Here is a 16948-nt window from a genome sequence, read left to right as displayed (position 1 = left end):
CTTTTCTTGCTTAAAGAGCAGCTTGATACAGTGCAAAGAATGTAGGCATAGCGATGAGATGCGGACTTAAACCCTGCCCCTATCTTTCCCAGGAGAGCAGGGTGGGCAGTTCTGGAGGCCAGGCTGCCCAGATCGAGGTTTGACCTTGTGTGACATGGGGCCGGCGCCCACATGCTGGTGTGTCCTCATTCCTGCTCTTGCTCCCAGCATTGGCTTGCGAATGGACGGGGAGTATGCATGTAAAGTAATTGGGAGCTCGGGGTCTGGAATCAAACTGGGAGCTCATCTTCGGAAAGGCCCAGTGGGGCCCACCAGGGCAGCGGCTGTGTCTGTTCTTGTTTGACATCAGGCAGGTTATAAGGCTTCCTAGCCCTAGTGTGGGATCTGTGAAATAAGCAGTTTTCTACCTGGAGGTGATGAGAGTTAGAGACAATATTTCTAAACCACCTAGGACATGGTAGGTACTCAAACAGTAACTCTCATGTCAGCTGATACTGGTTTTGTTTTGCAGCCTTCTTTTTGAGGAGTATATTTCATATAATTCACAGGAAGACATCGGTCCTAATAAAGCATCTTTGCTTAATGAACAGTTTCTTCCACTTATCAGACTTTTAGAAAGCAAGTAAGTTGTGTCTTCATGCCTCTTGTTTTGTTAATGTGTGCCTCTTGCTTCATTTTAAAATAGTAAATGAATGGTAAAGAGCCTGTCCTTTTTTTCCCCTCCAGGAAGGGGCAGTATAGGATTTATATTTCAAATATTAGAGGATAATTTCTTTTTAAATATATTTTTTATTGATTTTTTACAGAGAGGAAGGGAGAGGGATAGAGAGTTAGAAACATCGATGAGAGAGAAACATCAATCAGCTGCCTCCTGCACAACCCCCACTGGGGATGTACCCGCAACCAAGGTACATGCCCTTGACCAGAATCGAACCTGGGACCCTTGAGTCCGCAGGCTGACGCTCTATCCACTGAGCCAAACCAGTTAGGGCGAGGATAATTTTTTTATCGAGAGACTTTTTTGTTGTAGTAAATAAATCATAGGAACAAATTTGATCAGTATCAATTGGTTTTACATATTCCAGCTGTTAAAGTTTTAGTCTCAATCTCGGTAATTTTAAAACTTTTATTTATGTCTTTGGTACATACAGGGTACGTGCGGTTAATAACTTTGTATAATTTTTTATATGAATTAACTTCTTGAATTTCTTCTCAGATATCCTAGAACGTTAGATGTTGTCCTAGAGGAACACCTGAAGCAAATTACAGACCTAAAAAAACAAGAGCTTTTTCACCAATTTATCTCTCTTTCTACAAGTGGAGGGAAGTACCAGGTGAGTTTTTCTTCAGGGGAACTGAGACAGTTCGGGGTATATCTGTGAGCATTTGAAGAACTCAGAAGGAAATGGGCTATTTCACTGCTCTCTTTGGAGTGTGTTATGGAGAGATGAGATTTTACAGTTTTGCCTAGTGATTGAGGTAAGGCCATGAGGCAGGGCTTGAATCCCAGGAGAAAAGTACAGGACTTGAACTGAATGAGGAACTTACTTCTGGAAACGTAGTGTTTGGAAATTCTGTATTGGATGCTAATTAGTAGTCACCGAAGGGTGGCCTCACTCAGGTTGTAGTGTCCTGACCTTGCCCCTCTGTCTGCACTTGCCATGTGGTGCAGGCACCCAGGGGGGCTAAGTCATTGGTCAGAAAAAAGGAGGTGGACTTTTATTTCATGATCATGTTAGCACTTCAGAAGTTTTCTGGTGATTCACCCTAAATCTTTATACTAGAAGTTAGACATTTAAGCAGCTCTTATAATTAGCCTTGAGAATAAATATTATCAAGAGACATCATTGTTGGTTTTTCTCCTTCATAATTAGACTTTCATCTTTTATTTCCAAATCTTAGCTTGGTATACAGATTTCTTTAGTCCAGTGGTCAGCAAACTCATTAGTCAACAGAGCCAAATATCAATAGTACAACAATTGAAATTTATTTTGAGAGGCAAATTTTTTAAACTTAAACTTCTTCTAGCGCCACTTCAAAATAGACTCGCCCAGGCCATGGTATTTTGTGGAAGAGCCACACTCAAGGGGCCAAAGAGCCGCATGTGGCTTGCGAACCGCAGTTTGCCGACCACGGCTTTAGTCTAATTACATAAGTGAAGTAGGTTGTTAGTAATTTGAGTGTTACTGTGGTATCATTTAGAGGAATTGCATCTGTCTTCAGTGATCAGTTTTTTTAATTTAATTTTCATTAAGGTGCTAATATAATGACTTACCTCAGGTGTTTTTCACTTTGGAATCATACATATAAAATATACAAAATTACTTCGTTGCGTTACTAAGTTAAGCCTACATATAAACACAAGCATACAGGAAATCAGAGCATTAATACATATTTTTTCATCTGTTATAAGCCATCCCATGTTCTGGAGACAAAGGTTTTGCTTTACTCTTTGGTTTCTGAAATTGGACAGTTGTTACTGAGTGTGTGGGGCAGTTTTGGGTGGTTTTCTCTGGTTTTTATTCTTGATCCTATGCTGCTCAGACTTAGTGGTGAATCATTTGGTAATTGTGATGAATCCTTTAGTTTTTAGCAGATTCCAATACCTCCTTGATGCTCAGTCTGAATCATCCACTTGCCCCTGTGAGACTTCTGGCCGTTAATCATCTGAAAAATATCATGAAAACATCAAAGGTGGGTGTCAAATAGCTTTCATTTGTGATGTTTTTATCCTTATGGTGAACTCATCTCCAAAGGCCCTTTTGTGATCGTCTAGTGACTCTAGTTCAAGGCCAGTGTGCCCAGGGTGTTTGTGGTCCGTGACTGCATTCCGGAGCGCTTTCCACAAACCCAGCTTCCTTTCTAGTGTAAGTCTTACAAGGTTTTAGCAACAACTAAATATTTTTTTTTCTCTTGTTCAGGAGAGTGTCGATGAGTCTTTCATAAAAGAAGCTATTTTAGCCCGATTAGGTGATGATAGTATAGACGTTGTTTTGTCAGCAGTAAGTGCTTTTGAGGTGAGTGAATTTGTTGTTCATTGAAATGCACATTTTTTGGTAAATAAATTTCTGCCCTTCTCACGTGCTTCTCTGCTGTAGGCAGGAATATATTTGAAAATTACTCTCCCGTTGTAAATTTGTTCTCTTGAGAGCACAGACGTAAGCCTGGTTGGGGAGAGCTCATGAGAGTAATGAGATTGCACTTTGTGAATTTTACCTTGGGGTTATGGGAAGTTGGCTCGTGAATGCCAGTTTTGAGAAATTGCTCTCATAAAACTTTAAAATTACACTAGGATTCCTGGGAGATAAATTATTTGTAATTCATTATTTTTTGAAGTTCATTTAATAAGCACCGTATGTACTTGCAGCAAGTAAAAAATTTACTCAGGATATTTCTTTCCCTAGATTTTCAAGAGACACTTTAGTCCAGAAGTAACTGTTTTAAATCTTCTGAATCTCTTTCAAAGAGCAGAACTTTCAAAACATGAGGCATGGTATGTATTCCTTTCTCCTCATACACTTTTGAATTGGTGTAATTCTTTTCTTCCTTTTTTTAATATATTTTTATTGATTTCAGAGAGGGAGAGATAAACATCAGTGATGAGAATCATTGATTGGCTGCCTCCTGCGTGCCCCCTACTGGTGATTGAGCCCACAACCCGGACATGTGCCCTGGCTGGGAATGGAACTGTGACCTCTGGGTCATGCGTTGATGCTCAACCGCTAAGCTCCTTAGAGAAAGAGAACGTATTTGCAGGGTTTTGTATCTATCATATTTAATTCTTAGCACATAGTATGTGTTCAGAGAATTTTTGAACTCAGGAATGAATTTCTGATTTCTAGAGGAGATAAGATATAGTGATAAGTTTTATGTTATATTATAGTGATAAGTTTTATGTTATATTAACCTAATGTGATTTCTCAACAACAACAAAAAAGGCTTGACAGCTAGTTTAAAATTACTGTCCCAAATAATTCCTTTATTAGCATGGATTTTAAGTGATCATCCTGGTGTTTCTGAATAACGTATTTGATGAGGAGACTGGGAAGTCACTGGAGCTGGAACAATGGAATAATTTTTTGCTGAATTGAAGTCTCTAAGGTGTCTCTGAACCAGATGTGCTTTGATATGTTTTAGGTATGAGGTCCTTGTGTTGGCAGCAGACATACTGATTAAAGAAGAGATGCTGAGTGGAAACGATGAGTTGGCAAACCAGGTGGTGGTGCATCTGCTTCCATTCATGATCATTGACAGTGATGACCTGGAGTCGGCCGAGACGAAACTCGCTGTTTATTTATCCAAGTCAGGAATTTGCTCTCTGCACCCGGTGCTAAGAGGCTGGAGAGCAGGTGAGAAAAAATGAACAGGTAACACTTTAAAAAGTAGAAAAGTACAATTAAAAATGGGCTATGCTTGTTCTTTGAAATCATGTTTATTGTATGTGCCCGCAAGATTAAAAATGTTTTTGCTGAGATAAAATATATGCAGTGAGAAAGAAACGGACTCACAAATTCAGAATTGTTTAAAAGGAAAAATAAAAAGCAAACCTTTGTAGGAAAATTGTAAAATTTTTCCTTATGTTCCTTACTCTACATGATTCCTTAGGTGAGTGTTGGTGGCATAAGGGCCCTGTGTTTAAATTTTTTTTTTTTTATTACAGCTCTTGAAAATGTGATTAAAAGCACAAAATCCGGCAAACTAATTGGTATAGCAAATCAGAAGATGATTGAGTTGTTGGCTGACAATATAAATTCAGGGGATCCTTCTTCAGTGTTAAAGCTGGTAGGTCTGCTGTTGAACTTCGTCGCCCAGATTTCCTTCTTGTAATCTTACTAGATTCTCCATATTTGCTTTACTAGATTCTACTTTTTTTTCACTTATTTTATTATTAATAACTTTTGCATTCTTGAGTAATTTGTTTTACTCTAAACATATATAGTGTTGTATCGTATATTCTGCAGATTGTTAAAAATCCTTAACATTTTATATGATTTATTTCATTGTGATTTCATATTGGACCAGAAAGAATAATGTATTCTTCTTCACTTCCTTTTTTTCCTCTCATTTAAAATATTAAAGTTATATTTTTGTTAAAATAGCAAAATATCTAAAGGAGGAGAAAATTTCTTTTGATGTAGAAAATATACCTTTGTAAAGGTTTTTGGGTTTGTGATTTAAAAACTTTTATCCAATTGGCAAGTACAGTTATGTTCATTATAATTTCTGAGATTAATTCTTTTTATAATCACTTAGAAATTAGTAGTTCCTACTTCTTTCACGCTTTATATTTGTTATCTGACTTGAAATGCTAAACACAATACGTAGATAGCCCTTAGGTAGAGAAAATGGGCGCAAACCAAGAGCTACCGGTAATGGACCACGTCTGTATTTGAAGGTGGAGGATTTAATCAGCGTTGGGGAAAAGGAGTCCTTTAGCGTGAAGCAGAAAGTGACTTTCCACGTGATCATGGCCGTGCTTGTCTCTTGCTGTTCATCTTCAAAAGGAACTCACTTTCCATTTGCGACAAGAGTCTTCAGTTTGTTGCAGAAAAAAATGAAGAAGCTGGAAAGTGTCTTGGCTGCAGTGGTAAGGAGGCGCAGTGCCTGGAAAGCTGTGTGCTGAGTGGAGTGGCAAGTGGCCTGGCCATCGTGGGGCCCAGGCGCTGGGTGCTCGGGGCTGGAGAGAGTGTGGAGCAGCCGTAGAGAGTGGACCCGGTGCTCTCTTCCTTGTGCAGAAAATTCTAGATTTCAGGGTCGCAGTGTGGTCACTGTGTCAGCTTAACGGGGCAGTTAATTGGTTCAGCTGTACCTGACCGCCTTTCGTGGTGGAGAATTCACTGCATGTGTCTGCCTGAACAAAAGACTCCTCGGGCTCTGTTTGCTGGAAATAGACCTTCTGTGTGTTCTGTGAGACTTGGCTCTCACAGGCCTCCTGCTGTCTGAGTGTTACTGAGTTACTAGTTTATGTCTTTACTTGGTACCACATCTTGAGATAATAAGATTGTTTCTTTTGGTATCTGCCCTAGACTGCAAGCCTCCAGCGTGCTTGGGTCTGCGGTGGCCCTGTGCATTCCTACAGTGCTTGCGAGAACATTTTGGAATGGTTTGAGGCCTTGCCCTGCTGCATCCGGAGCAAGGTTATAGAAATTTCAGACAGTCGCAAAAAAAAAAAAAAAAAAAAGCAAATGAAAACAAAACACAAAACAACAAAAATAAATAATGTCTTGCCTACATAATAGTATTTTGTTGTTAATTGTCCTCCAGACGAATTACATCTTTTTCACATTGACAGATACCCTCGGGATTTGATAAGTTATGTAAACTTAAAAGGAATGAATCTTTACATTTTAAAAAGTTAGCCCAGGCAGGCCCTTTTTAACCTCTTTGTTATGTTTTGTGAACGTGCTATGGCCTGGACTATATTTGTTCTCAGTGTAAAAGGGTGGACAAATCGAGTGTTTTAGATATATGTAGGGACGGGTGATGTTCTGTTTCATATTTATCCCCTTCCTGAGAGTCATGAGCACCTTCTGGCTGGGGCACGTCATTGAGCCAAGAATTCCCTTACTGACGGCTGTATAATGTGAGCCTGGCTTTGGACTGTTTTTCATCCAAGTTACTACTCTGCACACGCCTGTATGCAGCTTTCCTGCACCTTTTTTCCTGCCTCCTTTTGGCATGTGCAGTATAATTTCTAAAGACCTTAACAGCTTGGTGCTTGTTTGGAATCACCTGCAGGTGTGGAGATGTTGCCATGTATCGTCTTCAGGTTAGCAGTAAAAGTGTGAAATGAGAACAGTCCATTTACTATCTCCTGGAAATCCAGCTCCTCTTCCTGTTTAGACAGGTGCCATTTCATAAACACAACTTACATGGACCACGTTTGCGTTTAGAGATGGCATTTTAAGAAGCCGTAGGTAAAATGAGGCCATGGTTAACTCATTTCTGTCTTGTGAACAGGTTAGACCTCTTTAAAAACCCGATTCAGGTTATTCTCGCCTAAATTCACATGCAGACCGAAGTTTCCATATTGTTCAATCACATACATCATTGCGGCCCACCTGTGTGGCCTCTTTAAATCTGTGCTGTTTCTGTTGCCTTGCCATTTCAGGAAGTCCCCTCGGAGTGGCATTCTGAGCTGGAGCTAGACAGAGGGATGCCCGTGCAGCTGTGGGCACATTACATCCAGCAGGCCAGCACTGCCCAGAGGATGGCCGTGGAGGACTCGGTGTTGCTCCTGTTTGCGCTGAAAAACTTTATTCATGCCCTGAAGCCGCCTAAATCTTTCCCTAAAGGTAGGACAAGGTGGGGATCGTTGGAATGTGATACCCTGGGAAACGGAATCCTTGGATCCACGACTGTGCTTGTGTTGAGTGAAAAGGCCCAGCAGTGTTCCCGTAAGTCACGCACCGTCTCTCTCATCGCGTACGTGTAGGTGGCGTGTGGTGGAACGCTGACCGCCTGGAGGAGGACGGCAGAGACTACCTGCGCTTGCTGCTCGGGCTCTTGGAGATCATACTCGGTGGTGCGGACAGCACGCACTTCAGGGTGCTGATGAAGCTGTTCATAAAGGTGCGAGGCTCCTCGCTCTCAGCGTACTCTTCCCTTTCAAGAAATGCACATGTCTTAGTTCTGACCGTTTTGAGTGAAAATGAAAGTAGACTTTTAAACAGCAAAGAGCATTTGACGGTAAACACTGGCCTTGCCAAGCAGCGTTGAACCGAGACTGACATTGCCGCCTGCCTCCCGGTGGGCTAGGCCTGGTCACGTGTAATCAGTCGGCTTGGTGGGTTCATGCCATGGCCCACGAGAAATTGATGTTCAGAGAGGTGATTGAGTATATTCAGAGTCACTCGGGTACGAAACTTTGTCACAGCACCAGGGACCTGCCTGCTGCCTGGGCCAGAGGTCAGTGCTTTGTTCTTGTCTGCCTGCCTTCTGAGCAGCGTTTGACACAGTGGACAGTGTTCACCCCGTCTTTGCAGGACTCCCTTAGTGAGGCTTCCCTGACACCACTCTCCGCGCTGTTCTGCTTAGAGTACTCGATCTTTTCTTTCGTTTGTTAAATGTGTTCAAGTGCAAAGTTATAGCGAGTCCTCTGAAAATCAGTCCTCTGAATTTATTTACATACTTCCAAGTTTGCTAAAATACCAAGTATAGGATAAGTAAGGCTAAGTGGGTAGAACAGTGGTTCTCAACCTTTCTAATGCCGCGACCCTGTAATACAGTTCCGCATGTTGTGGTGACCCCCAACCCTAAAATTATTTTCGTTGCTACTTCATAACTGTAATTTTGCTGCTGTTAATGAATCGTAATGTTTTCCGATGAATCTGTGTTTTCCGATGGTCTTAGGCTCTACAGCAGCGGTTCTCCTAAGACCATCGGAAAACACAGATATTTGCATTACAATTCATAATAAAGTAGCAAAATTACAGTTATGAAGTAGGAACGAAAATAATTTTATGGCTGGGGGTCACCACAACATGAGGAACTGTATTAAAGGGTCGCGGCATTTGAAAGGTTGAGAACCACTGGGCTAGACAAATACTATGATAAAGTTGTTGTTTTTTTCTGTAATTGTACACTAGGGAAAAGGACTAGGAACCAACCTGTATTTAGTAAAATTTAAACGCCACTGCTTCTGTCTGTCCTTTAATTTAGGTACACCTGGAAGATGTTTCTCAGTTATTCAAGTTCCTTTCTGTTGTTTGGACCTATGGGTCTAGCCTTGCAAATCCACTGAGCTGCCGCGTGAAGACGGTGCTACAGACTCAGGCTCTGTACGTGGGCTGTGCAGTGCTGACCTCGCAACGGCCCCAGACCAGAGCCCACCTGGCCTCCATGTCTTCCCCAGGTACTTCCGGAGCGTTGTCATGTCCTGCTGTGACTGCTCTACAGCCTTCCCTGTAGGTGGTGCATGTGGGTTGTAGTTTGGAGAATTTCTTTTTTATAGATTTTGAAATAAAGCGTGTGCATGTTACACCCCCCCCCCCTCAACTAAATGAACTATCTGTTTACTTCTAAGTGTTGCTTTTAAGTTACAAATGTCAATTGCAAAGTCTCACTAACACAAATGATATAAGTGATAGGTGATGAATCCAAACCATCATAATATAATTCAGTATTGAACTAAAATTTCTGCATTGAAAAGTGAAGTCAGCCCTAGCTGGTGTTGCTCAGTGGATAGAGCATTGGCCTGTGGACGGAAGGTCCAGGTTCAATTCCGGCAAAGGGCAAGTAAAGTCACAATAAAGTCAATTCAGGACAAAATCTTTGTAAAGCACGATGCACTGATGGGTAACTTCCTCCACACAGTTGTATAAGGATGTGTGTACAGGGGTATTTGCAGCGGTTTTAATGCGAAAAGTGTAGAAACCTAAACTTTCTCCAGTGAGGTACTAGTTTTAAACATACAGAAAATCAGGGAAGACCTGTACAATTTTAAAAGAATGGTTTAATTTAGTTTTGTGTGGAAAACACTCCCAGAATGTTTTGAGGTGTGACAGCAGTTTCTGCAGAACAGTGTATCTATACCAGCCTTGGGCAAACTACGGCCCGTGGGCCGGATCTGGCTGTTCTATCCGGTTCCCTTGCTCTCCCCTCCGCTCCTTTACTTTGAATTTATATTAGTTCACACAAACACTCCATCCATGCTTTTGTTCCGGCCCTCCGGTCCAGTTTAAGAACCCATTGTGGCCCTCGAGTCAAAAAGTTTGCCCACCCCTGATCTATACTATGCTCTCATTTGTGTACTTTCCAAAGAATTTACCAGCACCTGTCTAACATTTTTCTAGAATACCGGATACAGTGAATGGTCTTTGGAGAGGGAGTTTGCGTTGGGAGTAAAACTTCTCATCATGTACTCTGGGCACTGTTTAAATTTTATCCTGGTCTCTGTCTTTAAATTGCTATTTGCATTTTCCCCTTTGGTTTCAGTAGTGGCATCTCTTCTCCTTAACCTGGGGAGCCCCATAAAGGAAGTGCGGAGGGCGGCCGTCCACTGCCTGCAGGCCCTCGGGGGCATGGCCTCCCAGTTCCACCTGGTGATCGAGCACGTGATTCCCAAAGCAGAGGAGGTCACCTCAGACGCCTCCTACGTCATTCAGGTAGCTCATCGCACAGAAGGCTGCGTGTGCGTGCACCTTGTGTCCGCCTGAGTGCTTTCCTCTGTCTTCACTTGCTTTGTAAGGATTTTGAGTTTAGTCTCTGAATTTAGAAACTGGTATGTCAGTACTTGCACATCTTCCTCCCCCATTTTTTAAAGATAGCTGCTGGCAGACAAGTGTCTGGCTTTTGAGAGTAAGCTAAGGGGCACCAATGTCTTTTCCCGTTAAGGTTTCAGGGAAAATGAAAAATGACCCTCCATAATTACTACATTTAACCTTTATAGTTCCTTAACTCTTCTTCATCCAATTTTCCTTTTGGTTCCCTAGGATTTGGCTACTTTATTTGCGGAACTACAGGGAGAAAAAAAACTGAAATCTCATCAGAAGTTGTCTGAAACTTTGAAAAACCTGCTTTACTGTGTATCCAGTTGCCCATCTTATGTTGCAAAAGATCTGCTGAAAGTGCTTCAGGGGGTCAACAGTGAGGTGAGTGCAGGGCGTGGACCGGATCCCATGGGGTGTCACGGCAGGTCACCGTAACGCTCCTGCACTGGCGAGGCCGGGCAGAATCACATACACGCATCCAGAATGAACATTTTCATACTGATTTGCGAAGGGAAGCATCGTGGTGGAGAAAAATACATAGGAAACCAAAAGCACATATTGGTGCCTTTATTCCCATTTTAAAATTGTGTGTTATCCCTGTCTAATCACTGGCTTGATTATAAATGAGTTTTAAAATCACATGGGGAAAACACTGAAGGTGGGCCCTGCAGAAAAACTAGGGTTGCGTCTGTGCTTCTGGTGAAAATCCCCCATGAGGTGATATAGTCAGACATTCCAAACCATTTGTTCCCTTTCTAAAGCTGTACACTTTCCGGGTGGAAATCCACAGCTTTCATTATGTTGTCAAGGAAACCTGTGGTACCGAAGAGGGAGCCTTGCTGATGTGACGGGGTGTGCTGCTCACCACTCCCTCGTCCTGGTGTCCAAGTGCCCGGGCTTCCCCGGCTTCGGGCGGACTGCAGCGTGGAGATGTACTAACGGTGGAATAGGGTGAAAGCCATTTGACTGTTTTCTGGTGGAGCAGACATGGCATTGGTCAGCTCTATGTCTTCCTGGGTGTAGTTGAAACAGGAATTGACCATCTTATCCTATAAAGAACCAGGTAGTGAAAATTGAGGCCCTGCAGGCTGTACAGTCTCGGGCAGCTGCTCAGCTCTGCCTTCTGTGGCGGTGGCGGCGGACACATATGTAAACACATGGGCCCAGAAGCCATATTTTGCTGGCATTAGTTAAAGCCTTCACATACATAATTTGCATTAATATTAATTATACCAAGTTGGAAACACGGAAAGGTTCAGTGTTTCAGAAAAAGCTAAAATTTATGTTTATAATCCAAAACTTCCGTTTAGTTTGTATTTCCTGTTTTCAGAAAGTCTTGGGACACTCGGGTTTCTCCATTGATCTCTGAAGGGTTTAGAGCTTTTTGACCATTCATTGTAGACTAACCTATAGAAGGGACCTGAGTGTTTCATTGGGGTAACAATCACCCCATGTCCATGAGGACATCATTGGGGGTTTTCTCCAGGCTGAGCTCCCAGTCTTCCAACAGGATATCTTGGCAGATCTTTGTTAAAGCAAGAAAACCTGTGCCCGTGTGGTAACTGTAAACTAATCAACTTTCCACATTTCAGATGGTGCTTGCTCAGCTGTTGCCTATGGCTGAGCAACTGCTAGAAAAGATCCAGAAGGAGCCCTCGGCTGTCCTGAAAGACGAGGCCACTGTTTTGCATCTCATTCTGGGAAAGTATAATGAATATTCAGCTTCTCTTTTACATAAGGACCCAAAGAGTTTAGATATATTCATAAAAGCTGTGCACACCACGGAGGAACTTTTTGCAGGCGTGCCATCCATTCAGATCACAGCCCTCGAAAAGGTCAGTGACTTCTTTCAGAAACGAAAGCACATTCAAGCTTTTAAAAAAGTGTGATGTTTTACTTGGAGAAGATGAAGTGGACTGGATATGTTTTAAAGGAACATGATTTATTTGACCCACTTTGCAAAACAATGATGTACATGGGTCATTAAAAAGTACTGCATTTTAACTGACAGAATTGGGAACAATTTTACATTTGTAAGAGAATGATGTAAAGAATGTTTTAGGGATTCAAGTTTGTTCATTGAGCTCAGTGGCTTTTTTTTTTTTTTTAACCTCCTTTAGATTACAAAGCCATTTTTTGCTGCTATATCAGATGAAAGAGTTCAGCAGAAGCTTTTGTGCACATTGTTTGATTTACTGGTGAACTGTAAAAATTCCCATTGCGCTCAGACTGTCAGCAGTGTTTTTAAAGGGGTAAGTTGTTTATTAATGTTTGTTCTCTTCCAAGTAACGCCGTGTTGAAGCATCCTCCGTGTACAGTGCTTTTGGGAAGCCCAATGTTACCGTTAACAAAATCCACAGAAAAGTCAGTCTTTAGAGAAGTGCTGAGTCAGAGTTAGAAATCTTCACCGTTGATTTTAGTGTCTGAAATGTGTATGGTTTTAACCAGGTAGGAAGTGTGTGTTAGTTGGATCTTTCTGGTGTTAGAGGGGATCTGCCTGTTGGAATGAGGGGTGGCCTGGTGCTCACCTAGTAACAGCTCATTCTGCCTAACTTCTCTGTTGTCTAATGATGCGTGTGGTGCAACGTTGAGAGCTTGTGTGTTGGTTTGTGTGTCCACTGAGACGCAGCATACATCAGAATAAGCACTAGTTACTCGTTGTTGGAGGTCACATGCACAGAGGGTAAGAGCCTGGGACGTGCTCGTGTCTGTGCTCAGCATTCTCAGAATTTACTGTGTATTTACTCGGATTTCTAAGGCAAATTAAGTGAAACAAATGAAGGTACAGAGCAGTGTGTATCGTATGCTCCTGTGGTTTGTTTTATTCCTTCAATCTTTACACAGCTGTCAGTATACGGGAAATTTTCAAAAGAATACGTAAGAGCCGAAACGGGTTTGGCTCCGTGGATAGAGCGTCGGTCGGCCTGCGGACTGAGGGGTCCCGGGTTCGATTCCGGTCAAGGGCATGTACCTTGGTTGCGGGCACATCCCCAGTGGGGGGTGTGCAGGAGGCAGCTGATCTATGTTTCTCTCTCATCGATGTTTCTAGCTCTCTATCCCTCTCCCTTCCTCTCTGTAAAATATCAATAAAATATATTTTTTTAAAAAAAGAATACGTAAGAAGTTCTCAGTGGTGTTTGCCTTTGGGGTTTGGCCTGGGCTCCAGAGTCACAGGGAGACATAAAAGTGAACAGAGGTTTTCATTGCATCTCTTTTAGTCAACGTTCATTGCTTTAATTTTATCCCGTGAGCTATGGCGTCAGCATCTTTTTCATGTTTCAGATTTCTGTCCACGCTGAGCAAGTCAGAATAGAACTGGAGCCGCCAGATAAAACCAGGTCCTTGGGCACCATTCAGCAAACCAGAAGGCAGAAGATGCAGCAGAAGTAAGCTGTCAGCACAGGGAGCATGCCCTCCAGACCTTGAATGTGAAGACACCGTTGTGATTTTTCCGTGCCCTCCCTTTGGCATAATCAGGTGTATTTATTCTTAGCACTCCCAGTATTTGCTTTTCCAACTTTTTGTCACATCTGTTTCCCAGGAAATCACAAGATCTAGAATCTGTTCAGGACGTTGGAGGTTCTTACTGGCAAAGAGTAACCCTCATCCTGGAATTACTGCAGCACAAAAAGAAGCTCAAAAACCCTCAGATACTGATCCCAACTCTTTTCAACCTGCTGGCGAGGTAACGGTCCTGCCTGTGGTCCAGGAGAGAAGCTAATTCTGATTCCTCCTCACCTTATTTTAATTCACACTTCTCTCTTGCTTCGCTGGTCTGTAAAATAGAGCACGTTAAGAACTGTTGTAGAAAGATGAAAAGGATGGGTTTAGGGCCCGTTGCCAGTGCCCACGCTGACCTTCATCCTGGGCTCTGTGGGAAGTGGCCACTTGCCTTACGGTCCACTTTCCTCCTTTCAGTGCCGTGTCCCCGGGGCAGCATTGCTTGTATTTAAAGATGCAAGGCGATACCCACTCTATATTTTAGGTGTAAATTATTAGCTAGAGAGCCATAGCGAGTGCCGTTGAATTGTGGATGTGTTCTTCATCTGAAAGGCAAATCAATTCTAAGATTCTCCGCAGGGTGATGGAAAGTGCAGGAGAGAGGAGCTGCCTGTATGAGAAAGAAGTTAGAATTCGAAATCTTCCATCCTGTGTATAGATTTGATGTTTAATGTTAACGTCTTAGTCATTTCTTATTGAATACATGTGCTGGACAGTGGTCACGGGTGTGTTACTGACTGACACGATTCAGCTTTCCCATCCTGTCCTCTTCTGGATCCTGCAGGTGTTTAGAGCCTTTGCCTCTGGAGCAGGGAAACATGGAGTACACCAAACAGCTAATTCTCAGCTGTTTGCTCAACATCTGCCAAAAACTCTCTCCAGACGGCGGCAAAATACCAAAAGGTATGTGTGTGCTTTGATGGAGGGGAAGGTGAGAGGTTGTTCACCTCAGGTAGGACCATGCCTGCCCCCTACAGCTTGTGTACTTCTCCCCACCGCAGACGTTCTGGACGAGGAGAAGTTCAATGTGGAGTTGATCGTACAGTGCATCCGCGTCTCAGAGATGCCTCAGACCCACCACCACGCCCTCTTACTCCTGGGGACTGTGGCCGGGATATTTCCTGTAAGTACTCCTGGCGTGGGGCTTCAGCAGGTACTCCCGGTGTTTCTGTCCTCCCTGGACAGGCTAGTGGGTGCACAGTGGTGTCTTGTGGGTTTTGCATTTCCCTAATGACTAATGAGGTTGAGCATCTTTTCATGTGTGAATGGACGTTTGTTTACCTTGAGAGAAATGTCTTTTTAAATCCTTTGCACATTTTAAAACTGAGTTTTTCCTCTTACTGCTGAGGTATAATGAATCATTGATATTTGATTTGTTTAAAATAGAAAATGTTGAAAAATGTATTTTCTTTCAGGATAAAGTCCTACACAATATTATGTCTATTTTTACATTTATGGGAGCCAACGTCATGCGTCTGGATGATACTTACAGTTTTCAAGTTATTAACAAGACAGTGAAAATGGTTATTCCAGCACTTATTCAGGTAAGCTGTCTTTATACTATTGCTAGTATCATTTTCTACAATTTTTAAAATTTTGCATAATATGAACGTGGAGTAGCAGTAAATGAGTGACAGTTACCAGCCTTTCTAAAATGCTCAGGTATTAGTGCCTCTTAAATTGTAGTCGATGAAGCTAAGAAGTAATCTTGAAAATGATGTCTTTTCCCAAAAAATCCGAATAAATATGCATTCTACAAGGGTGTAACTGCTAAAGTGCCTTGACCGTATTCTGACAAAGTGAATTTACATTTACTGTGTATTTCAGGACATGGCATCAGTTTGGTAATAACCCTTGTGTAGGTCGATGAAGATAGGAAGCGTTAGAGCTACAGTGGCAGCCTTACTGTGCAATTCCACAGACATGTACACGCTCTCTGAGAGCTAAGCGCTCAGATGAGGGAGACTAGTGTCTGCCTGTAAGGATGGACCATTTGAACTAGAAAGTGGCCTCGCAGATGAAAGAGGTTGGTCATCTCCTTGAGTTTTCTGTTTACCTCCATTGTTGTTGGTCGTATCTTATGTTATTGATTGACCATTCCAGGGATGACCGTATCAGCACTGTCTCCTTTTAATCTTGGTATTAGATTGGTGTTCTCCGTTTCCAGCACATTAGTGAAACAGGACACATACACATATGTGTATATTAAGAAAAACTCTGCCTTGATACTGTATATGCCAATAGAATAGGTAAGTGCTGGAGAGTCCAGAATAGGGCAAGTCCATCTGGGCCAGGCTGACCACAGTTTCCCAAGAAACAATGTGATTGGTAGGAAAGGGCAGGATTTGCTCAGGAAGTGGCAGCGTCGTCAGTAGCGTGAGCGGAGGTGCAGCTGGGAAGATGCCCAGTGTGAAGAGTGTAACGTGGTTGATTTGTGGGGAGCAGAGAATCGAGACAGAAGTAGAGGGCGTTGGTTTATTCATTGAAAAGCTCTATTTTGAGCACCCTTACCAGAGAGGAATGGTTTAAACCTGATTCTGAAACAGCAGAATCTCCTGGCCTCTCTGTGCTCTCAGTTGTACCCACGCTTCTCGAGCAAACACAAATCCTGCCTGTTCTCTGCAGCTCCCCAGGCGTCCGAAAGCAGACTTGCTCTCAGTGCCTGGCATTGGGGTCTGCCCTTCCGTGCCTCCTGTTCCCTCCTCACCCCGGTGTCCTGTTTCTGATGAGCCTCCTTTGGGGCAGGGCTCACATCCCACGCTTTGTATTCCCCTCAGGGCCGAATAGTGCCTGGGATATAACTTACCCTTATCGACTCTTTCCTGATTGGTCTTCAATTATTAAAATTATTTCAATAGCTTTGGGCACACAGGGAGGCCTTGTCCTGCCCACTTAAAGCCTGTTGTGTGAGGGCTGTTTGTTCCCCCCGCTGACCCTGCTTGCCGCTCTGCAGTCTGACGGCGGAGACTCTGTGGAAGTCACGAGAAACGTGGAGGAGATCGTGGTGAAGATCATGAGTGTGTTTGTGGATGCGCTGCCACACGTCCCAGAGCACAGGCGCCTGCCGGTCCTGGCCCAGCTCGTCGACACCCTCGGCGCAGGACGATTCCTCTGGGTCCTCCTCGTCCTGCTGTTTGAACAGTACATCACCAAGACCGTGCTGGCGGCCGCCTGCGGGGAGAAGGTCAGAGCGGGGGGCGGGTGGAATGAAAGACGGGTGTTTCCCACAGGTTTGT

The 16948-nt window shown here is 43.1% G+C and overlaps 1 protein-coding gene across 1 annotated transcript in view; it reads left to right on the top strand.

Moving 5' to 3' along the window:
* Positions 1 to 16948, top strand: part of HEATR1 (HEAT repeat containing 1) — a 35651-nt gene that overhangs the window by 8119 nt on the left and 10584 nt on the right. Inside the window, exons 10-30 of the mRNA XM_080651269.1 lie at positions 512 to 622; positions 1217 to 1334; positions 2587 to 2694; positions 2922 to 3017; positions 3405 to 3493; positions 4138 to 4349; positions 4661 to 4782; positions 5396 to 5587; positions 7112 to 7295; positions 7436 to 7572; positions 8662 to 8854; positions 9937 to 10106; positions 10434 to 10592; positions 11804 to 12046; positions 12332 to 12463; positions 13494 to 13597; positions 13753 to 13896; positions 14497 to 14615; positions 14714 to 14835; positions 15128 to 15256; positions 16666 to 16896. Of these exons, the coding sequence (XP_080507395.1) occupies positions 512 to 622; positions 1217 to 1334; positions 2587 to 2694; positions 2922 to 3017; positions 3405 to 3493; positions 4138 to 4349; positions 4661 to 4782; positions 5396 to 5587; positions 7112 to 7295; positions 7436 to 7572; positions 8662 to 8854; positions 9937 to 10106; positions 10434 to 10592; positions 11804 to 12046; positions 12332 to 12463; positions 13494 to 13597; positions 13753 to 13896; positions 14497 to 14615; positions 14714 to 14835; positions 15128 to 15256; positions 16666 to 16896 (3115 nt within the window). The remainder of the gene's footprint in view (positions 1 to 511; positions 623 to 1216; positions 1335 to 2586; positions 2695 to 2921; positions 3018 to 3404; positions 3494 to 4137; positions 4350 to 4660; positions 4783 to 5395; positions 5588 to 7111; positions 7296 to 7435; positions 7573 to 8661; positions 8855 to 9936; positions 10107 to 10433; positions 10593 to 11803; positions 12047 to 12331; positions 12464 to 13493; positions 13598 to 13752; positions 13897 to 14496; positions 14616 to 14713; positions 14836 to 15127; positions 15257 to 16665; positions 16897 to 16948) is intronic.

The sequence above is a fragment of the Plecotus auritus genome (genome assembly GCF_963455305.1).
Source record: "Plecotus auritus genome assembly, chromosome: 14".
In the NCBI taxonomy this organism is placed as follows: Eukaryota; Metazoa; Chordata; class Mammalia; order Chiroptera; family Vespertilionidae; genus Plecotus; species Plecotus auritus.
The sequence above is the reverse complement of the archived record's forward strand: the minus strand, read 5'-3'. Positions and strand labels throughout refer to the sequence as shown.